This window comes from Oncorhynchus kisutch, linkage group LG20 (genome assembly GCF_002021735.2).
Source record: "Oncorhynchus kisutch isolate 150728-3 linkage group LG20, Okis_V2, whole genome shotgun sequence".
In the NCBI taxonomy this organism is placed as follows: Eukaryota; Metazoa; Chordata; class Actinopteri; order Salmoniformes; family Salmonidae; genus Oncorhynchus; species Oncorhynchus kisutch.
Window position 1 is genome coordinate 25,695,896 of NC_034193.2, and position 23,366 is coordinate 25,719,261.

General features: G+C 43.2%; 2 protein-coding genes across 4 annotated transcripts; one reads left to right on the forward strand and one right to left on the reverse strand.

Moving 5' to 3' along the window:
• Positions 1-385: 385 nt before the first annotated feature.
• LOC109865169 (EF-hand calcium-binding domain-containing protein 3-like) lies at positions 386-7,722 on the reverse strand. Its single transcript, XM_020453274.1, has 7 exons — positions 7,635-7,722; positions 7,182-7,325; positions 5,808-5,925; positions 4,994-5,142; positions 3,490-3,632; positions 1,033-1,158; positions 386-616 (listed from the first exon to the last, which is right to left on the reverse strand). The coding sequence occupies exons 1-7, from the start codon at positions 7,720-7,722 to the stop codon at positions 386-388; spliced, it is 999 nt and encodes a 332-aa protein (XP_020308863.1).
• A 9,662-nt stretch (positions 7,723-17,384) lies between these two features.
• Positions 17,385-23,144, forward strand: pus3 (pseudouridylate synthase 3). Of its 3 annotated transcripts, XM_020454397.2 has the most exons (8): positions 17,455-17,569; positions 19,118-19,191; positions 19,641-20,083; positions 20,350-20,627; positions 20,972-21,164; positions 21,332-21,441; positions 21,718-21,890; positions 22,719-23,144. In XM_020454397.2, exons 2-8 carry the CDS (start codon positions 19,188-19,190, stop codon positions 22,961-22,963), a joined length of 1,446 nt encoding a protein of 481 aa, XP_020309986.1. In that variant the 5' UTR covers positions 17,455-17,569; positions 19,118-19,187; the 3' UTR covers positions 22,964-23,144. The 3 variants fall into 3 exon arrangements, with proteins under 3 accessions (XP_020309987.1, XP_020309985.1, XP_020309986.1); XM_020454398.2 differs by lacking the exon at positions 19,118-19,191 and having other exon boundaries at positions 17,385-17,471; XM_020454396.2 differs by lacking the exon at positions 19,118-19,191 and having other exon boundaries at positions 17,413-17,569.
• The last annotated feature ends 222 nt before the right edge of the window (positions 23,145-23,366 follow it).

A 23,366-nucleotide genomic window follows, 5' to 3' on the forward strand; every position in this document is an offset into this window, starting at 1 on the left:
GGCTTTACTTGGCTCATTTTCATTGGCTCTCTAGCAACTCCTTGTGGTGGGCCAGGTGCCTGCAGGCCTACTTCCGGTTGTCAGTTGAACAGTGTTTCCTCCAACACATTGGTGCGGCTGGCTTCCGGGTTAAGCGAGCGGGTGTTAAGAGGCGCGGTTTGGTGAGTCATGTTTCAGAGAACACATAACTCAACCTTCGCCTCTCCCAAGCCCATTGGGGAGTTTCAGCGATGAGACAAGATCGTAATCACGAAATTGGGGAGAAAAAGAGGGGTCAAAAAATTCAATAGGAAATAATAGGATGTAGTGCAAAATCTACATATTTCTTGCTTTTAATTGGAAATCCTCCATACTCCCTCCATACTCCTTCCATACTCCCTGCTCCCTAATACTGGTTTGGCAGCAGAGGCAAGTTGTGCCTCTCTTCCAGCAGGTCGCAGGGCTGCAGCATGTTGCGGCAGCCACTCCAGCTCCAGCTGTAGGTGGAGAATGTGTCAGAGAAGGCATTGTGGCCCAGAGAGTTGTGGTAGCTCTGCAGCGAGCCCCAGGAGTCCCAGGAATCCCGCTGCTTATACTGGCTCAGCGTCTCCAGGTAGGTGTTCAAGCCCTCTTTGGACTGGGGTGAGAGAGGGACGGAGGGAGGAGATTGAGGGAGGGAGCGAGGGAGATAGATAAATATATGTACTGATAAAGAGAAGTAGAGGGATACAGAGATGGAGGAGAGAGAGAGGGAAGTAGAGTAACTCCCTTTAACCAGACCTTTCCAGGTAGAGATATTGTTTGTACAGTAGCCCTACATTGTATTCACACGTATTACATAGCACATAGCACACTGTTACACAAAAATGGCAGGGATAGAGAGAAGAGAGAGGCATATTTGCTGAGAAGATTTGGAATAGATGGAAGGGGGAGACAGAGACAGGAGGAAAGAGGGGAAGACTCAAACATGGCCATTTCTAACTGAAATACTGCAAAGGTATTGACTAAAATGGCAAATGCATGATGCTGTTGTTATAGTGTGAGCTGGAGCACCTTGATGCGTATTTGGTTGATGTTGTCATAGGTGAGACGTTCTCTGTCCTTCACTTGCAGGTCCACCTTGATCTTGATCGGAGTGATCATGTCCTTAGTCTCCTTTCCTGGGTACTTGATTGATAACTGTGGGAGAGACGGAAGGAAGTGGAGAGAGTGAGCGAGAGAGAGAGTGAGCGAGAGCGAGCGAGAGTGAGCGAGAGAGAGAGTGAGCGAGAGAGAGAGCGAGAGAGAGAGAGAGAGAGAGAGAGAGAGAGAGAGCAAGAGCGATAGGGAGATGAGTAACCCACAATCTCCTCCCTATAGGCTGTGTCATTGTCATTGGTGATTAGGCCTACCAGCATCGTGTCGTTTGCAAACTTAATGATGGTGTTGGAGTCTTGCGCGGCCACAGAGTAGTGGGTGAACAGGGGGTACAGGAGGGGACTAAGCATGCACCCCTGAAGGGCCCCGTGTTGAGGGCCAGCATGGTGAATGTGTTGTTGCCTACCCTCACCACCTGGGGGCGGCCCGTCATGAAGTCCAGGATCCAGTTGCAGAGGGAGGTGTTCGGTCCCAAGGACCTTAGCTTAGTGACGAGCTTTGACGGCACTATGGTGTTGAACGCTGAGCTGTAGTCAATGAACAGCATTCTCACGTAGGGACTATGGTGGTCTGCTGAAACATGTAGGTATTTCAGACGGGGTCAGGGAGAGTTTGAAAATGTCAATGAAGACACTTGCCAGCTTGTTAGCGCATGCTCTTAGTATGCGTCCTGCTAATCTGTCTGGCCCGGCGGCCTTGTGAATGTTAACCTGTTTAAAGGTCTTACTCACATCGGCTAAGGAGAGCATGATTCTACATTCGTCCGGAACAGCTGGTGCTCTTATGCGTGGTTCACTGTTGCTTGCCTCAAAGCAAGCATAGAAGGAATTTAGCCCGTCTAGTAGGCTAGTGTCACTGGGTAGCTCGGGTTTGGGTTGCCCTTTGTAATCCATGATAGTTTGCAAGCTCTGCCACATCTGACAAGCGTCAGACCGGTGTAGTAGGATTGGATCTTAGTCCTGTAGTGACGCTTTGCCTGTTTGATGGTTGATTTCTTATAAGCATCTGGGTTAGTGTCCCACTTCTTGAAAGTGGCAGCTCTAGCCTTTAGCTCAGTGCAGATGTTGACTGTAATCCATGGCTTCTTGTTGGGATATGTATGTCCGGTCTCTATGGGGACTATGTCGTCAATGCACTTAATTAAGCCGGTGACTAATGTGGTAAACTCCTCAATGCCATTGGATGAATCTCAGAACATATTCCAGTAAAACAGTCCTGTAGAGTAGCATCCGCTTCATCGGACCACTTCTTGAGCGTGTCACTGGTACTTCCTGTTTGTTCTTGCTTGGAAGGAGGAATCAGGAGCATAGAGTTATGGTCAGATTTGGGGTGAGGGAGAGCGTTGTATGTGTCTCTATGTGGAGTAAATGTGATCTAAAGTTTTTTTCCACTCTAGTTGCATAGGTGACATGCTGGTAGAAACAAGGTTAAACGGATTTCAGTTTTCCTGCATTAAAATCACCGGCCACTAGGAGTGCTACCTCTGGATGAGTATTTTCTTGTTGGCTTATGGTCCTATATAGCTCGTTGAGTGCGGTCTTAGTGCCAGCATCGGTTTGTGGTGGTAAATAGACAGCTACGAAAAATATAGATGAAAACTCTCTTGGTAAATAGTATGGTCTACACAGCGTATCATAAGGTATTCTAACTCAGGAGAGCAGAACCTCGAGACTTCCTTAATATTAGAGATTGCACGCCTGCTGTTGTTAACAAAGAGCCACGCCCCTGAGTTTACGAGACGCTGCCGTTCAGTCCTGCTGGTGCATAGGGAAAAAACTGTTGAATTGACATAAACCATGTCCTCGTTCAGCCACGGACTCTGTGAAGCATAGGATATTACAGTTCCTCAGGTCCCGTTGATAGGATAGTCTCGAACGGAGCTCGTCCAGTTTGTTCTCCAGTCATTGTACATTCGCCAATAGAACAGAGGGTAGAGGAGGTTTATTTAATCACTGCCGTAGTTTCATCGGGTGCTCCCACGTCGGTTTTTATATCGCCGTCTTTTCATATACTAAAATATACTAAACTTCCCCTGCTATTATCCTTTTATTTTTAGATTCATAAATAGGGATAATAACGAATGAATTGCTGATTCAGAACTGAATTAAAGATAAGAAGCCAGGGAAGATAACATCTAGATAAAGTTTGGTTACATCAATGAAAAACACTTGACAATATTCAACACAGCATGCAATACAGCGGTGATCCAGATGCATTTTCAGTCAATTCAGGTCGTTATTGTAAAATATAATTGATTTATTCTCGATGACTTACCTGGCTAAATAAAGGCGCAATAAATAAAATAAAGTAATAACCGAATTTACTGAATTTAAGTGGAATTGTCTCCAACCCTTCTGTCGTTCTAGCTCATACCTGTCTGATGCGCTCCTCGATCTCCACGGTCTTCCAGGTCTTGGCAGAGGGGACACTTCCCTGTGTCGCCACCCGCTTGCCCACCATGACCTTTGACTTGACGTTCAGGCTGGGCCGCTTAGAGTATGGGCTGGTACTGGGAGCTGAGAGAGTCACACACACAACGCAGTGATTCGGATTCAATTCAATTCAGGAATCCAATGTTGCCAAATAAGGTTTAGGGTCACTTAGAAATGTGCTTCTTTTTGAAAGAAAAGCACATTTTTTGTCCATTGAAATATCATCCAATTGATCAGAAATACAGAGTAGACAGCTGGAAAACAGCAGATTTTTTATGGAATATCTACACAGGTGTTCAGAGGCCCATTATCAGCAAACATCAATCCTGTGTTCCAATGGCACGTTGAGTTAGCTAATCCAACTTTATCATTTTAAAAGGCTAATTGATCATTAGAAAACCCTTCCGCAAATATGTTAGCACAGCTGAAAACTGTTGTTCTGATTAAAGAAGCAATAAAACTGGACTTCTTTAGACTAGTTGAATATCTGGAGCATCCGCATTTGTGGGTTCATTACAGGCTCAAAATGGCCAGAAACAAAGCACTTTCTCCTGAAACACGCCAGTCTATTCTTGTTCTGGGAAATGAAGGCTATTCCATGCGGGAAATTGCCAAGAAACTGAAGATCTGGTACAACGCTGTGTACTACTCCTTTCACAGAACAGCACAAACACGGGCTCTAACCAGAATAGAAAGAGGAGTGGGAGGCCCCGGTGCACAACTGAGCAAGAGGACAAGTAGAGTGTCTAGTTTGAGAAACAGACGCTTCACAAATCCTCAACTGGCAGCTTCATTAAATAGTACCCGCAAAACACCAGTCTCAACGTCAACAGTGAAGAGGCAACTACGGGATGCTGGCCTTCTAGGCAAAGTTCCTCTGTCCAGTGTCTTAATCTTTTCTTTTTATTGGCCAGTCTGAGATATGGATTTTTCTTTGCAACTCTGCCTAGAAGGCCAGCATCCCAGAGTCACCTCTTCACTGTTGAAGAGGCAACTCTTCACATTAACAATGTCTACACTGTATTTATGATCAATTTGATGATACTTTAATGGACAAATATGTGCTTTTCTTTCAAAAACAAGGAAATGTCTAATTGACCCCAAACTTTTGAATGGTAGTGTACAGTGTAAAATTGAAAGATAGGTAAGGAGTACAGGAGGTTGCTGAGGGGAGGACGGCTCATAATAATGGTGGAACGAAGAAAATGGAATGGCTTCAAACACATGGAAATAATGTGTTCTGATGTATTTGATACCATTCCACTGATTCTGCTCCAGCCATTACCACGAGCCCGTACTCCCCAATTCAGGTGCCACCAACCTCCTGTGCTAAGGAGGGGAAGTAATATACACAAAATCGAACCAGGAACTGAAATGATGTAGTTTAGATATGTTTCTCAAACACTGGTCAAACGTGGTTCAGATGTTACACAGACATTGCTCACCATTGGGTTTGATGTACTTCATCAGCTGCTTGGGCTGCAGGCCCACCAGATGGGCCCCCTTGGCGTAGTAGGTGATCACGTGACCCCTGCTTTTGTCCTGATGCGGCGCCACCCGCAACACATGACGCAGCGACTTCTTATGGTAATACCTGGGTGGAGACAGAGAGACTCAAAGAACGAGAACTTAAGCTGACAACATTTTATTTTGGGGCTTTGTTCTTCATATTTTGTCATGAGCAACAGTTTAATCAAATGATTTACTCTAATATTTATTCTCATAATAAACCTCAACATTCTTGGGACCTCCCGAGGGGCGCAGCTGTGTAAGGCACTACATCGCGGTGCTTGAGGCGGCACTACAGATCCCAGGCTGTGTCACAAACGGCCGTCACCGGGAGTCCCATAGGGCGGCGCAAAATTGTCCCAGCATTGTATGGGTTGGGGGAGGGTTTGGCCAGGGGGGCTTTACTTGCCTCATCGCGCACTAGCGACTCCTTGTGGCGGGCCGGGCACCTACAGCCTGACTTTGGTCGTCAGTTCAACCGTGTTTCCTCCGACACATTGGTGCGGCTGGCTTGCGGGTTAAGTGGGTGGGTGGTCATGTTTCGGAGGACACATGACTCGACCTTCGCATCTCCTGAGCCTGTTGAGGAGTTGCAGCGAAGAGACAAGATAGTAATTGGATCGTAATTGGATATCACGAAATTGGGGAGAAAAGGGGGGTATATCTTTTTTAAATATATATAAAAAATTATAAAAAATCTTGCATACATGTACTGCTAGTGTATATTTTCAGAGAACGTTTGTATTTTACCGAACTATCTCCCCAGTGGCACTGCTGGGAATGAGGCCCGCATTCAGCATCTGATTCAAGGCTTTGTAGAATACAGAGTCGGACTGATCCACACTCTGAGATGGGTCAGGGGACTCTGCTACGGGGAGAGAGAGGGAGAGAAAGAGAGAGAATGGAGAGGGAGAGGGGAGGTTTGATGGAGAGGGAAAGGGGAAGAACAGAGGGTGACAATGGAGACTGCCACTTTGTTTACATACTCATCTCATATGTATATACTGTACTCGATATCATCTACTGTATCTTGCCTATGCTGCTCTGTACCATCACTCATTCATATATCCTTATGTACATATTCTTTATCCCCTTACACTGTGTAGTGACAGTAGTTTTGGAATTGTTAGTTAGATTACTTGTTGGTTATTACTGCATTGTCGGAACTAGAAGCACAAGCATTTCGCTACACTCGCATTAACATCTGCTAACCATGTGTATGTGACAAATAAAATTTGATTTGATTTAATTTGATTTGAGAGGGATAGAAAGGGAGAGATTAAGGGAGGAGGAGTAGAGGGAGCAGTTGGCACCTGTTTCATGGCTTGAAAGAATTACGTCATTGTGAACATGTGCATGCCATCTAAAATCTGTCAAAACACACTTCTCTCTCTTACAGGCTTTTTACCGTTTATACACCTGGCGAACTTCTGACTGTCTGTCATCACACACAGAAAGTCTTGAAAACCTACCTCACCATCTCCTAGAAACAAATCACATTTGAATTATTGTTCCTTACAATAAAATTACAGATAGCTTTCATATGTTCTACTAGGGATGGGGATTTGAAAGAACGTCTGTGTTGGAGTACTCTCATCGAAATAATTTTGAGTCATCAAGTTATTGCATGTTAGCGTGAAACGGGGCTGATGGCAAAAAAAAAGTATCCTATTGGATCTTCCAATTAAGCCTGTGGTTGTTCTGATACACAACTGAAAATGTAATTTAACATAATTACTGCACTTGACATACTCATACACATTTAAAAGTTTGAAATGTCCTCTGTGCTTATACATTGTACCTGATAAATAGCTGCATTTGTACATTTTTGAATATTTGTTAATAAGCAATTGAGTACAAACCTTGAATCGACTACTCACACCCACCCCATATTCTACCCGTCTTTGATTTCACAAACATCTGAAAGGCTAGTTTGGAGTAAATTTTTAGTTCCTAAATACATTTAAAATGTATTGGAAGCAGGTTATAAAGGCATTCCACATTCAGTGGAACATGTTAGAATTGCAAATGGAATGTTTTCATCTTGTGAAATTTCCAATAGCGTCATTCCTTGATCCCGCATTGGGATACATTGCATGTGTATGTCCTTGTGAGTGACCTCACCGTCATAGTCGGCCCTATGTAGGGCAGCCTCAATCTGCTCAGGGCTGAGTCTCATGTTTACTGTGTCCAATAGGGAAGAGAGACCCACTACGTCGATGCAGCCAAGACTATCGGTGGCAAACAACTTAAAGACAGCCTGGAAAGCTATGGGATAGGATAGAAAAGGAAAGGATTAACTTGATTGTCCCCGAGGAGAAAACAAACTCCTTCTGGTTGAAAATGGCTGGTTTGTACACTGATGAAGGTCCTATAACCAAAACTTAAGCTTGAGATCCCTTAAATATACAATTTTTCCAATTGTATTATTTTTCTGTTTGTTCTACTGGAATTAACTAACCTTTTCATTTTAAATTCTTTCGACAGGCATGCATAGCGATTGACACTCATTTAAAGTATAGAAATGATTGTGTTTGTCTTTTTTCACTATTGGTGTCACAAGGTGAATTTTGTCACCTTCAACTTGAGCATCCGACAGTGGCTCCTCTGCAACCATGGTTGCCAAGTCCTTGAGCTGACCCACACCCCTGTTGGTCAGAGCCATGGTGTGACATTGGTAACTAAGAAGGGACATTGTCATCAAACAGTTCTAAAATTCTAAAACCTCTTTATATTCAATAATACCGACTCAGCACTGTTGGCATACTTGCTCAATGAATCTCTTCTAGATTCCTCGCCTCCTCCCTCCTCGTCTCCTTGCCAAGACGCCTTGAAGGAGAAGGTGCGAGAGGAGGTACCTTGGACCTTCTCCTCCAATATAATTGACAAGGAGGTGAGGAAATAGGATATGAAAATTGCGGAAAGACAAATTGAGGTAAGAGATGTAGTTACAAAAATTTGGAATGATAAAACAGACTGCACTTTACACTGTGTGTACAAAACATGAAGGACACCTTCCTAATATTTTGTTCCCCCCCCAGAAACTCCAGAAAGTTGAGTGAAATTCAGTCTCGTGCTTTTCTATGCAGGCTGATACTTCTTCAGCGCTGCAGCTTAGAGGGAACATTGATGCTCGCCCATGTTGACTCCAATGCTTCCCACAGTTGTGTCAAGTTGGCTGGATGTCCTTTGGGTAGTGGACCATTCTTGATACACACAGGAAACTGTTGAGTGTGAAAACCCCAGCAGAGATGCAGTTCTTGACACAAACGGGTGTACCTGACACCTACTACCATACCCCGTTCAAAGGCACTTAAATATTTTTGTCTTGCCCATTCACCCTCTGAAAGGCACACATACACAATCCATGGCTCAAGGCTTAAAAATACTCTAACATGTCTCCTCAACTTCATTAACACTGATTGAAGTGGATTGACATTGATAAGGAATTATAGCTTTTCACCTGGATTCACCTGGTCAGTCTGTCATGAAAAGAGCAGGTGTCCTTAATGTTTTGTACGATCCATTGGAGGAGTAGGCCTAGTAGCATATAATGCTTGTCTGATTCAAGTTGTTCTGATCAAAAATCTGAAGAAGAAAACAACGCGTACTCACAGAGAATCTAGGACTTCCTTCAAGTCTGAGGTTATCCTGTTGGGGTCTATGCCTCTGCTGCCCTGACCCACAGGGTTTTGGGTGCCCTAGAAATACAAGTGATAGGTGAATTATTTAGGAAATGTTTTTTTTTAATGAAAAATGTTGTAATTATTATTATATCAATAACCTGTTTGTTTTTTTCTCCAGTAGAATATGTTTGGCTTATTATATCAATAGCCTATCTTTGTCTTACTTTTTACTTTATCACCAATATAATAAAAAGGCTAAATAGTGGGAAATGTATGTTACTAGCCTAACCTTCATCCTGCCTGCTGGGGTCTCTCTCATTGTGACAGGTATGGGATGGTCCATGCTTTTCAGATAAGCTCACATAGGGCGTTGACCCTGCAGGAAGGACAATTGGAGAGTTTTAGTGCAGTGATGGGAGTATAAAATGATATCAAAACCATGACGTCACAACCAGACCTACATCATAGAGGTCCTATTAAATAACGTATTCTTGATCCTAATTCTATTGCCTAAAAAAACACGTTCAAAATAAGCTTACCATCTAAAATGAAAACGCTGAAATAAACGCTCAAATGACCACATTGGTTACTTATAGACCGTCTAAAGTTAACGATCAGAATTGCCCATTTTGTGTTCTCACGTTGAGAGTAAAAGGAATGGTTTCCAACATCACTTCCCAAAGCACCTCTTATAGAAACAATCGAAGGGACTCAGGTTCTCACAGCCATTTCATTTGCACTAATTTTGGGGACACGAGTGTCATGGGTTACCAATGACGTACGCATCAGTGACGTTTCTTATTTATTCGACAAAGTTGCAGAAATCCCAATTACTCCGTCTCGCACCTGCCGTTTTATCTTGAACATTTTTTTCCTCAACAACAACAAAAAGTGTTACAAAAGCATAATACTGTATCTAATGTAGGTTCATTGTCCTGTCATGGCAAAAGTCATTTTTTATAATAATGAAAAATGTTTAACTAGGCTATAACACTTGATAGTCAAACTATCATCGCTGTAGAACAAGTTTCTCAGAGACCTTTGCATAAACCGTGTTCAATACCATTCGTCAGATGCGTAATTTGTTTAGGTCTGGTTCACAATTTCGGAAAATGAGAATAGGATAATTCTATATATTCAGTGGAGACATCACCATTTCCATCCTTTGTTCTCCGCTAATACCCTTACATTTGGAATAATAATTTAGCCTACGGGGTAAGACATTTCATTTCGTGATCAGAATTGAATAACCTTTTTTTTTGTGTCACCAAAATTCTAAGAATATTCTGCATTAAGTTCCTTTTCATTTGATTTGTATATATAGCCTACCATTAGTCTTTACCATTCATCTTAATAAAGCTAATAACTCACCAAAAAAATGTATTGAGAAATAATGCATTTACTGTATATGGTACTATATATAAAAGCCTATGTGTTATGGCATGAAGGATATATAATTCTTCAGAGCACATTGCAAGGGCTAAATGGCAGATTACTATGCCAAGGTAAATGCTCATTCATTGTAACAAAATGTAGCCTATACTTTTTTATGATACACTCTATTTAAAAATAAAAAAGTTCCAAACACTTTGATAGGATATTTTGATATGAGGATATGTCTTCAAGTCTTGTCTTGCCAGAACTAGACGAAGTGTATTGACTTTCATCACATCTTTCTTTTTTTGAGGGTCAAAATACTAATATAGGCCTACGCTCAACTATACTTAGACTTGTGTCTCAAACCACTTTTAAATGTTTTAATACAACATCTATTTGAAGCAGTAATACTCTTATTGTCAATGGGTCAATGTCGCTCTCGAAATACACAGAGATAGCGACTTTCACCGGCAGTGGTCTGTCCCGCACCTCCATGTTGCTTATCGCACAGGGGCATCATCGTAGTGGGCATCACAGTCTCGGTCATCTTCCTTGGGTGCTTCGGGGCGCGGACCGACAGTCGCTCCCTTCGGGCCTCAGTGAGTAACATCCAATTAATTAGACCTACTGCATTTTTGCCCTGTAACCATTGTTAGCATTACAGCCCCTTAAAGTTCCAGTGCAGTCAAACTTGATTTTCCTGTGTTTTATATATATTTCCACGCTATGAGGTTGGATTCATACTTTGGAATTGTGAAAATGATGATAATGCCGTTTAAGTGTAAGAGCTGTTAGAAAAGACCTGACATTTCAGCCTGTTTTGGATGAGAGGGAGTTTTGGCCTTTCAAGATGACATCACCATGAGGTAAATGAGTTAATTGACCAATAAGAAAAAAAGTTCCAAACCTCTCTACCCATAACAGCAAATGTTCAGTTTCCCCTCCCCACTCAAACCACTCCCAGACAGTCCTAGCAAAATTCTTGCTTGGGAAATAGCTTTTTGCTAAGAAGCTATTTAAAAAAAAGTTTTTAAAACTATTTTAATTGAAAGCAATCACAGTACGGTACTTAATTGTTACCCAGAAATAATTTGATATTAAGATTTTTTTAAATCTTGGACCTTGGCATTGGACCTTTAAAGCTAATTATTTTGGATACCATGAGTGCAGGCTGAATCAGGTTGGAATCAACACCTTGTGGTCATCAGGACCAGAATTAAAGAAAGCCCCATGAGCTTGCAATACTCAGCAGCATACACCCTGCTGGCTTGCTTCTGAAGCTAAGCAGGGTTGGTCCTGGTCAGTTCCTGAATGGGAGACCAGATGCTGCTGGAAGTGGTGTTGGAGGGCCAGTAGGAAGCACTCTTTCCTCTGGTCTAAAAAAATATCCCAATGCCCCAGGGCAGTGATTGGGGACACTGCCCTGTGTAGGGTGCTGTCTTTCAGATGGGTGTCCTGACTCTCTGAGGTCATTAAAGATCCCATGGCTGGAAAATAATAAACATATTATAAAAAATAAAATAAAAAGATCCCATGGCACTTATTGTAAGAGGAGGGGTGTTAACCCCGGTGTCCTGGCTAAATTCCCAATCTGGCCCTCAAACCATCATGGTTGCCTAATAATCCCCAGTTTACAATTGGCTCATTTTTATTTTATTTATTTTATTTTACCTTTATTTAACCAGGTAGGCAAGTTGAGAACAAAGTTCTCATTTACAATTGCGACCTGGCCAAGATAAAGCAAAGCAGTTCGACAGATAAAACGACACAGAGTTACACATGGAGTAAAAACAAACATACAGTCAATAATGCAGTATAAACAAGTCTATATACAATGTGAGGTGAGAAGGGAGGTAAAGGCAAAAAAGGCCATGATGGCAAAGTAAATACAATATAGCAAGTAAAATACTGGAATGGTAGTTTTGCAATGGAAGAATGTGCAAAGTAGAAATAAAAAATAATGGGGTGCAAAGGAGCAAAATAAATAAATTAATTAAAATTAAATACAGTTGGGAAAGAGGTAGTTGTTTGGGCTAAATTATAGGTGGGCTATGTACAGGTGCAGTAATCTGTGAGCTGCTCTGACAGTTGGTGCTTAAAGCTAGTGAGGGAGATAAGTGTTTCCAGTTTCAGAGATTTTTGTAGTTCGTTCCAGTCATTGGCAGCAGAGAACTGGAAGGAGAGGCGGCCAAAGAAAGAATTGGTTTTGGGGGTGACTAGAGAGATATACCTGCTGGAGCGTGTGTTACAGATGGGAGATGCTATGGTGACCAGCGAGCTGAGATAAGGGGGGACTTTACCTAGCAGGGTCTTGTAGATGACATGGAGCCAGTGGGTTTGGCGACGAGTATGAAGCGAGGGCCAGCCAACGAGAGCGTACAGGTCGCAATGGTGGGTAGTATATGGGGCTTTGGTGATAAAACGGATTGCACTGTGATAGACTGCATCCAATTTGTTGAGTAGGGTATTGGAGGCTATTTTGTAAATGACATCGCCAAAGTCGAGGATTGGTAGGATGGTCAGTTTTACAAGGGTATGTTTGGCAGCATGAGTGAAGGATGCTTTGTTGCGAAATAGGAAGCCAATTCTAGATTTAACTTTGGATTGGAGATGTTTGATATGGGTCTGGAAGGAGAGTTTACAGTCTAACCAGACACCTAAGTATTTGTAGTTGTCCACGTATTCTAAGTCAGAGCCGTCCAGAGTAGTGATGTTGGACAGGCGGGTAGGTGCAGGTAGCGATCGGTTGAAGAGCATGCATTTAGTTTTACTTGTATTTAAGAGCAATTGGAGGCCACGGAAGGAGAGTTGTATGGCATTGAAGCTTGCCTGGAGGGTTGTTAACACAGTGTCCAAAGAAGGGCCGGAAGTATACAGAATGGTGTCGTCTGCGTAGAGGTGGATCAGGGACTCACCAGCAGCAAGAGCGACCTCATTGATGTATACAGAGAAGAGAGTCGGTCCAAGAATTGAACCCTGTGGCACCCCCATAGAGACTGCCAGAGGTCCGGACAGCAGACCCTCCGATTTGACACACTGAACTCTATCAGAGAAGTAGTTGGTGAACCAGGCGAGGCAATCATTTGAGAAACCAAGGCTGTCGAGTCTGCCGATGAGGATATGGTGATTGACAGAGTCGAAAGCCTTGGCCAGATCAATGAATACGGCTGCACAGTAATGTTTCTTATCGATGGCGGTTAAGATATCGTTTAGGACCTTGAGCGTGGCTGAGGTGCACCCATGACCAGCTCTGAAACCGGATTGCATAGCAGAGAAGGTATGGTGAGATTCGAAATGGTCGGTAATCTGTTTGTTGACTTGGCTTTCGAAGACCTTAGAAAGGCACGGTAGGATAGATATAGGTCTGTAGCAGTTTGGGTCAAGAGTGTCCCCCCCTTTGAAGAGGGGGATGACCGCAGCTGCTTTCCAATCTTTGGGAATCTCAGACGACACGAAAGAGAGGTTGAACAGGCTAGTAATAGGGGTGGCAACAATTTCGGCAGATAATTTTAGGAAGAAAGGGTCCAGATTGTCTAGCCCGGCTGATTTGTAGGGGTCCAGATTTTGCAGCTCTTTCAGAACATCAGCTGAATGGATTTGGGAGAAGGAGAAATGGGGAAGGCTTGGGCGAGTTGCTGTTGGGGGTGCAGTGCTGTTGTCCGGGGTAGGAGTAGCCAGGTGGAAAGCATGGCCAGCCGTAGAAAAATGCTTATTGAAATTCTCAATTATGGTGGATTTATCAGTGGTGACAGTGTTTCCTATCTTCAGTGCAGTGGGCAGCTGGGAGGAGGTGTTCTTATTCTCCATGGACTTTACAGTGTCCCAGAACTTTTTTGAGTTAGTGTTGCAGGAAGCAAATTTCTGCTTGAAAAAGCTAGCCTTGGCTTTTCTAACTGCATGTGTATAATGATTTCTAGCTTCCCTGAACAGCTGCATATCACGGGGGCTGTTCGATGCTAATGCAGAACGCCATAGGATGTTTTTGTGTTGGTTAAGGGCAGTCAGGTCTGGGGAGAACCAAGGGCTATATCTGTTCCTGGTTCTAAATTTCTTAAATGGGGCATGTTTATTTAAGATGGTTAGGAAGGCATTTTTAAAAAATATCCAGGCATCCTCTACTGACGGGATGAGATCAATATCCTTCCAGGATACCCCGGCCAGGTCGATTAGAAAGGCCTGCTCGCAGAAGTGTTTCAGGGAGCGTTTTACAGTGATGAGTGGAGGTCGTTTGACCGCTGACCCATTACGGATGCAGGCAATGAGGCAGTGATCGCTGAGATCTTGGTTGAAGACAGCAGAGGTGTATTTAGAGGGGAAGTTGGTTAGGATGATATCTATGAGGGTGCCCGTGTTTAAGGTTTTGGGGAGGTACCTGGTAGGTTCATTGATTATTTGTGTGAGATTGAGGGCATCAAGTTTAGATTGTAGGATGGCTGGGGTGTTAAGCATGTTCCAGTTTAGGTCGCCTAGCAGCACGAACTCTGAAGATAGATGGGGGGCAATCAGTTCACATATGGTGTCCAGAGCACAGCTGGGGGCAGAGGGTGGTCTATAGCAGGCGGCAACGGTGAGAGACTTGTTTTTAGAGAGGTGGATTTTTAAAAGTAGAAGTTCAAATTGTTTGGGTACAGACCTGGATAGTAGGACAGAACTCTGCAGGCTATCTTTGCAGTAGATTGCAACACCGCCCCCTTTGGCAGTTCTATCTTGTCTGAAAATGTTGTAGTTTGGAATTAAAATGTCTGAGTTTTTGGTGGTCTTCCTAAGCCAGGATTCAGACACAGCTAGAACATCCGGGTTGGCAGAGTGTGCTAAAGCAGTGAATAGAACAAACTTAGGGAGGAGGCTTCTAATGTTAACATGCATGAAACCAAGGCTATTACGGTTACAGAAGTCGTCAAAAGAGAGCGCCTGGGGAATAGGAGTGGAGCTAGGCACTGCAGGGCCTGGATTCACCTCTACATCGCCAGAGGAACATAGGAGGAGTAGAATAAGGGTACGGCTAAAAGCTATGAGAATTGGTCGTCTAGAACGTCTGGAACATAGAGTAAAAGGAGGTTTCTGGGGGCGATAAAATAGCATCAAGGTATAATGTACAGACAAATGTATGGTAGGATGTGAATACAGTGGAGGTAAACCTAGGTATTGAGTGATGAAGAGAGAGATATTGTCTCTAGAAACATCGTTGAAACCAGGAGATGTCATTGCATGTGTGGGTGGTGGAACTAATAGGTTGGATAAGGTATAGTGAGCAGGACTAGAGGCTCTACAGTGAAATAAGCCAATAAACACTAACCAGAACAGAAATGGGCAAGACATATTGACATTAAGGAGAGGCATGCTTAGTCGAGTGATCAAAAGGGTCCGGTGAGTGGAGAGGTTGGTTGGTGATTTAGACAGCTAGCCAGGGCATCGGTAGCAAGCTAGCATAGGATGGAGGTCTGTTGTTAGCCACCTCCTGCGCTCCGTCAGTAGATTAGTGGGGTTCCGTGTGGTAGAGGGGATCAATCCAAATCACACAACAACAACAAAAATAAAAACAATAGATATAGTTATAGAGGCCCAAGAAGAAAACATAATAATAATAATAAAAAATAAATAAAAAAATAAAAAAATAAAAAAAATATCATTCATCCCTCTCCCCTGTAACTATTCCCTAGGTCGTTGCTGCAAGTGAGAATGTGTTCTCAGTCAACTTACCTGGTAAAATAATGAATAAATAAATAACATAATTTGCAATAACACATTTTCTTTGCTCTGCCATTTAATAATGCTGAGATCCTTGTCATGATCCTGACTATGGAGATTGTAGCAGGGATTTCCCTGTAATGTCCTTCGAAGTATGGTGATATATGTCAATTGTGTGTTGCATTTTGCAAATGCTTTTCAGTATTGAAGATAAATATTTCACAATAAACAGCACTGCTTCTCGAGTTCCCATGCATTTTGTTGGGCAGAAAGCTACGCCCCTCTGCCTAGCTCTGCTGCCCCCTACCTCAAAGCCCACAATAGTTTCAATAGGAAAGGTTTGTGGTTGCTGCTGCAATTGTTACATCTAAAGCCTCTGTGCGGCGCCTTGGACGAAATAGTGGGGAACGGATGAGCTGTTTTGGTGAATTGTGCTGTATATTTGCAAATGTAATTAATTATGTCCTATACTGCCCTCTGCAGGTGGATGAGACAATCAAAAAGAAAGCCCGCTCCGTGATCTCAGAGTACAGCGTGAAGAACAGACCTGTCATAGATGATGTTCAGGATGAGGTGACACAGTTACCACAGCTTTATTCAACCATTGGCCTATTACTATTGACGAGAACAATGATCACCTGTTGTATCCGTCAGTAACTTGCTGTGATGCATTATGAAAAAGGAAATCCATCCATTGGAAGTTGTATATTACACACAACTGTAATTGGTTGGACCTGTGTGTGTGGGTGTGTGCGTGTGTTTTGCATGTGTGTGTGTGTACTTCATATGTTGCCCTGTATGTTGCTGTGTTGCAGTACCACTGCTGTGGTGCAGAGAACTACACCGACTGGTTCCGCAGTAAGGGCTGGGCTGGGGCAACAGAAGCTCAGTCCCAGCCTCATGCTGCCTGGTAGAGTATGATTTCTGTGGCCACGTCATCAGTAAAACCACTGTATAACTGAAGGTCAGCAAATACACACACACACACACACACACACACACACACACACAGAGAATGAGAGAGCCATCATAGTGTCATCATATTGATTGATGATAGTGACTGTATGATCCTTAGGGTTGTGTCCAAACCATCAGACAATGCCCGGGGAAGAACCTGGAATGGGTGGCTGCTGCCTGTATTGGTCTGGGGGTTGTGGAGGTAAACAAATGTCAATCTGTCCATCATGTTCTATTTTGACAGCATAAGACATGCGTTATTGTGTCATTTTCACACAAACAAGAGGCATATGTAGAACATGTGTGTCAACACATTCACAGCTAACTGACTAATTTGTTGTGTCCTCTAGGTCTTTGGAGCCTTACTCGGAATGTGTCTATTTCAAGACTTGAGACGAAGAAGCTACGAAAAAATGTACTTAAAAATGATACTATCATGACAAATTCCACACATCTGCTACTGTTAGTAAGATGCTGATATTGTGTTTGCTTGGCGTGCTTTCTGTCCACATATATTTTACCCTGTCATTGGAAACTTTCTTAGCTTGAAATGTATTCTTTGTTGGGAATAAAGTTTATTTGATGATGTCATGCTTTATATTTGTTTATTTATAGCCAACAACATAAACATAAAAATATAAGATATAGCTGCCTAAAATACCAATGAGTGTCAACAATGAACTGCAACTCCCAGAAACCCTTAGAGGAAATAAGTCCGTCTAGAATTTGCGTCTGATTCAGAACGAACTGAAGCGTTATTTCCAAGGTAGAGGCACGAGTTAAGCATGCATTGTCACGTTTTTACCAAAGTATCTTGATAGGGAATGATAACCTTACTCATCAAAGCTACACGTCAAAGTAAAGGTAAAATATGTTGATATTATTGTGCTGATGCAAGCAGAAACTATTTTCACTGGTGCCTCGTTCTCAGAATATAGCTAGCTAGCTAACTAGCTACCACTCGAAAACACGTTTTATTCATGTGTAGCGCAGAAGGTTGGTGGCACCTTAATTGGGGAGACCGGGCTCGAGGTAATGGCTGGGGCGAAATAGGTGGAATGGTATCAAATACATTGGTTTCCATGTGTTTGATGCCATTCCATTTGCGACATTCCAGCCATTATTATGGGCCGTCCTCCCCTCAGCAGCCTCCACTGAGAAGGTAGGGTTTTCAGCCGTTACATTCGCCTGCATTTGGCTCCACATAAACTACCATTCCGACGCAGTGTTTTTACGTTTAGAAAAGTAAACCTTCGCTTTCAAATAAAATACAATTTCAAATAAAAATAGTTGTTGTAGCAGTTTTGAACAGATACTCAAGCCTTGTGTTCCTCCAGTTGACGGACTACATTACCTCCCCAGTTATGCTTACACACAGGTGTTCAGAGCAGTTAGATAACTAATTAGCACATGTGGCTGCCTATGTCTTCCATCTGTCTTCAGTAAACAAGCAATGTAACATGGAGATATGGCCGTGTGGGAACAGTAAACCTAACCAATATAAAGCTGTGTAGTGATTTAACCTTTTTTACATTTATTTTATTTGATAATTTCTTGCTGATATGAAAGATGCGATCCTTATGTTTCCAAAAATGTATGTCGTGGAAATTCTAATTCAATAATGAGGAGAGAGGAGGTCAATCACCAATCGGGATATGACTTTATGCTCTCCTTATTAATAAGTTTTGAATAGAGTAATTAATTGCTTCTGTAATAACGAGGCTGGTCATCTCAACACTCCCGTGTTGTGGCAAGCAAATTTGATGTACAAAGAATACAAATATATTTTACAGCAAAGTTATGCCCTTTTAGTCTACATGAAAAACAATAGATGTATGGAATGGATCACAGGGTGAAACTTGATATATAAGAAAGGAGTATCCCGGAGCCAGATAGTATTTGCTATGAAGGTTGTTCTTATTGTTCAGAGTTTGGCCCCTAAGACGAGGCTCTGATCTCATCCCTGTTACTTCATAACACAAACACCAACTCATTCTATGGCATACATCCAATTGTGAACTCCAGACACCCCTATCTCAAGTAAAACCCCTTCTTGACCACACGCCTGGACAAGCTCACTGAGGGGAGTGAGCCTCTAGGTCATACATTATCCCAGGATAGGTGCAACATCCGAGATGACATACAATGGTTCGAGACACTACCCCACACATCTTGTCTCAGACCTCATCTTGCCCAAGGCCAAAGGAGGGAGTGACTGGTGCACAGACATTGTGGAGACAAGTAATTGGCTCCCCATTAATCACACCATCCCTTCACGTGTTTTAAAATAGTTAGACACATTCACATATGAAGACGATGTTCCCTCCTGTCCTTCTCTTTCTGATATTCTGCATAGCACCAGGGACAGACAAGTGATAGACAAGCCTGACTTCTCCTCTCTCTGGGCCCCAGGTGACTGAGCCCCAACTGAGGGAGGAAGTGCAACTGCCAACACCAGAGTCCGAAGGGAAACATTCTAATAATGAGTTAAACCATTCAATTATATAAGCATATTATGCAGTTAAGACATCTTAATTATCTATGTCACCTAACTAATTCTGACTCTTCCGCCACATGTACTGCAAGTAATCCGTATTAATGTTTAGAGCAAGCGTCAGGGCTCTTAATAAAACTCCGGTCAGAAGATACTATCGTCAATAGGTGCTAAAGCATTTACCGTCAGTGAATGGGGTAGCTAGCTAGCTAACATGCTAACTACATCTGAATCACATACTAGACTAATTCAATTTATATATCTTTACACAGCTAGCAAGCTGACCTTCTGCAGCAGACACATGTGTAGGTTAAGTTCGTATGTTAGATTTGTCACTGTCTGGTGACTAACTAAATCAGAAATACTCTAAAAAGGAATGTCTTAGTTACTAGCTACATTCAAACACAGTCCAACTCTTTGTCATTCTAACTTACTTTCCAGATAAGTTATTTTGCCGTTTGCAAAGCAACATGTCTGAGGAATTACTACAGAGAGTGAGAGACCTGGAAGGAGAGGTGGGGAGACTGAAAGCACAGCTAAGAGAGAAGGTCAAGGAAGGAACTGGAGGTGAGATGGCGGTGTCAACCAACTCTGATGGAAAGAAGGATACCAGCAAGCCTGATGCTGGTGGCAGGAAAAAGGGCAAAAGAGGGAGTCGGGACCGACCATTTGATTTCTCTGCCCATCCTCGGCGCCATGTTGCGCTCCGCTTAGCCTACCTGGGCTGGGCCTATCAGGGCTTTGCTGTCCAGGAGAACACAGACAGCACTGTGGAAGCCCGGCTCTTCGAGGCTCTTCTAAAGACTCGACTGATCCAGGATCGCCAGAGTTCTAACTATCACCGTTGTGGCCGCACTGACAAAGGAGTCAGTGCCTTTTCCCAGGTCAGATAACTTGACCTACTACACCTCCAACAATAATAGTTCTTGAAAACATTGGCACAATAGCGGGCAACCTCTCCCAACCCAACTATGTTACTTCAAATCATATGGACAAGTTTGTTATGCCTTAGATTAAGCTAGCAAGGCTATATGGTTTCTAGCTGTCCATGCATGGACATAAACATGTATATTGTAACAAATTCCCAACTCCCATTTGTTTTTTGCCCTCATGTAGCCTTAACAGTATATATATTTTTTTCTTGACATAGGTCATGTCCATAGACTTGCGCTCCACTCAGTTTTGTGGAGGCCTAGGAGTGACTCTCCCGTCCAATGTCGACGCTGGTGTCAAGAACGAAGTGGACGTGGCGGAGCTACCTTATGTGAAGATGCTGAACAGAGTCCTGCCCCAGGACATCAGGATTCTTGACTGGTCACCTGCTCCGCAGGGCTTCAGTGCACGCTTCGACTGTCAGTCTAGAACCTATCGGTACTACTTCCCACGCGGGGCTCTGGATGTAACGTTGATGGCAGAGGCTGCCAAACGGTGGGTGGTGCCAAATTATCCTGCATGTAATTTGAAGACGGGTCAAATAAACAATGAGCTATATTGTCTTGTTTACCCTAGATTCTTTCTAGGGCAGGTTGCAAAGCTTAGGCCTTCTAAACAATATTTTCTATGGAATCTAAAAATGTCAAATGATGCTGACTGAAGCTAAATTATTTAGTCAGGTTGGCAGCAGTTTGGGTAGGCTGGGACAACCCGCCCTGCTAGATTAAAAAGCAGGTGAAACGCTTCCTGTATGTTCTCACCACCACAGTTTGAAACAATAGTCATTTTAGAAGCTGAACTGAAAGCCCCGCATCTTCTCCCTACTCATTGGTCTACAGCTACGAGGGCACTCACGACTTCCGCAACCTCTGCAAGATGGACGTGGGCAATGGAGTGCTGCAGTTCCAGAGGACCATCCTGTCTGCCACGGTCCAGCCTGTCCATCAAACTCCCCCTCCTGCGCCCACTACCGCAGACCCATACGACCTCTACATATTTGAGATCAAAGGACTGGCCTTCCTCTATCACCAGGTCAGAGAATGCTCCCTGACTCATTGGGCATACATGTTTTCATCTGTGGCTTATTGCATATGTTTATAGCGCTTTGGGTTTTTGAACAGCTCGTTACAAATAAAATGTATTATTATATCACCCAGTACTAACTCCATGCTATGTTGTCTTGTTGTTCTTTCCACCAGGTGCGGTGCATAATGGCAGTGCTGCTGCTGATTGGCCAGAAGCTGGAGCCCCCAGAGATAGTGGATCAACTCCTGGATGTGAAGACGAATCCCAGGAAACCCCAATACAGGTGAGTTGGTCTAGGCATTGCTATCCAGAGACTCTTCCAAACACTTATTAGAAAAGCAAATAACATCTATTTTCGACACAAGACAAGTCATTAGAAAACATGTCCACCATAGTGCTTTGTCGTGTTCACCAAACGAAAGAAAACTCTCAAACAGGGAGGTAATATCTGAACATGTCCAAAACTTGTCATTTATCCATTGTAAAATATTTTGACTTGGTGTGCCCTAATGAACACAACCCAGTACAAAAGCGAGTGGTCTTTCTATTTTTCATTCAGCATGGCGGTGGACTTTCCCCTGGTGCTGTTTGACTGCCATTTTGAGGGGTTGAGTTGGCGCAGGGAGGCTGAGGAGGTGGAACATGCCCTGGCCACGCTGCAGCACCACTGGACACAGACAGCAGTCAAGACCCAGGTCATTCACGGCATGATCCAAGGCCTAGACAGCACAGGTCTGTCAATCCTTCATTGAAATCCCTATATGTATCCCTACCCTATCCTATTGTCTAGCACTGCATAGGACTGTGGTCAAGAAGTATAAAAGCTACAGGTAACTGACAAAATAAAGGAAACGCCAACATAGTGTCTTTAATAGGGCTTTGGGCCACCACGAGCCAGAACGGCTTCAATGCATCTTGTCATAGATTCTACAAGTGTCTGGAACTCTATTGGAGGGATGCTTAACCATTCTTCAACGGGAAATTCCAGTGGTGGAAAACGCTGTCTCAAGCGCCGCTTCTAAATCCTCCGTAAGTCTTCAATTGGATTGAGATCTGGTGAACGAGACTGCCATGGCATATGGTTTGCATCGTTTTCGTGCTCAAACCTTTCCGGGACCATTCATGCCCTGTGGATGGAGGCATAGCCATTGTTTTGAAAATAATGGCCTGCCCAGCACAGTGGAACCTCATAATAATGGCCGGAACGGAGCAAATGGAATGGCATCAAACCCCTGGAACACGTATGTTCTGATGTATTTGATACCATTCCACTGATTCCGCTCCAGTCAATACCACAAGCCCGTTCTCCCCAATTAAGGTGCCACCAACCTGTGATTTTTATACATGACCCTAAGCATGAGGGAATGTTAATTAACTCAGTAACCATACCTGTGTGAAAGCACCCTTCTTTCAGTGTACTTTGTATCTCTCATTTACTCAAGACTTACCATTATTTTGGCAGTTGCCTGTATGAGCAAGTGCTAGTTGTCTTGTACTCAGGTTACATTGGGATTTTGTATGGGGATGTGTAATGGAACAACCCATTTTCTCCATCAACAGGTGGGACCTCCTCTCCCCATTGCTGGCTGATGGAAGGTACCAAACAGCGGACCTATCGGCCCTTGCTTGAGCGTCCACGCTGCGAGAGCCTGGAGTCCAGGATAGAACACTTTGTTAAAAGAGGCAGGCTTGAACGAGAAGAAGGGGAAAATGGTGGCGAAACGGTACACAAGGGCAAAAGGCCAAAGCACTCGCACAATACCTCCATTTCGTCTGTCCTCCCCGACGTGTCGCCGTCCTTCTGACCCCAGGGCCAATCAGAAACCATAAGATTGACACCTGCTAGAGAAATTGGACTTATCATATAATATTGTCTGAATTCTTAATGCTGTTATTTTACTTTTAGATAAAAAAAATATGTAATGGAGAAACAATTGTAGGTTTTTGTTATTCTCTGGAATAAATCAATTTGAGATTCATCCGAAAGGGTTTAATGTCTAATGGAGAACTTGGATAGGGGATTACAATAGCCTTTCATCATTGAAGATTTGTCAAGTTATGTGGCCTACCCATAGAATTAGAATTAATTATAGTAATTTAATAGGATCTCTGTTCCCACCAAGCTCAAGTCGAAACATTTGTCACAATTAGGCAGAACCTTTCGTAGAATTTGAGTGAATACCGGGAGCTTATTATCGATGCACTGAG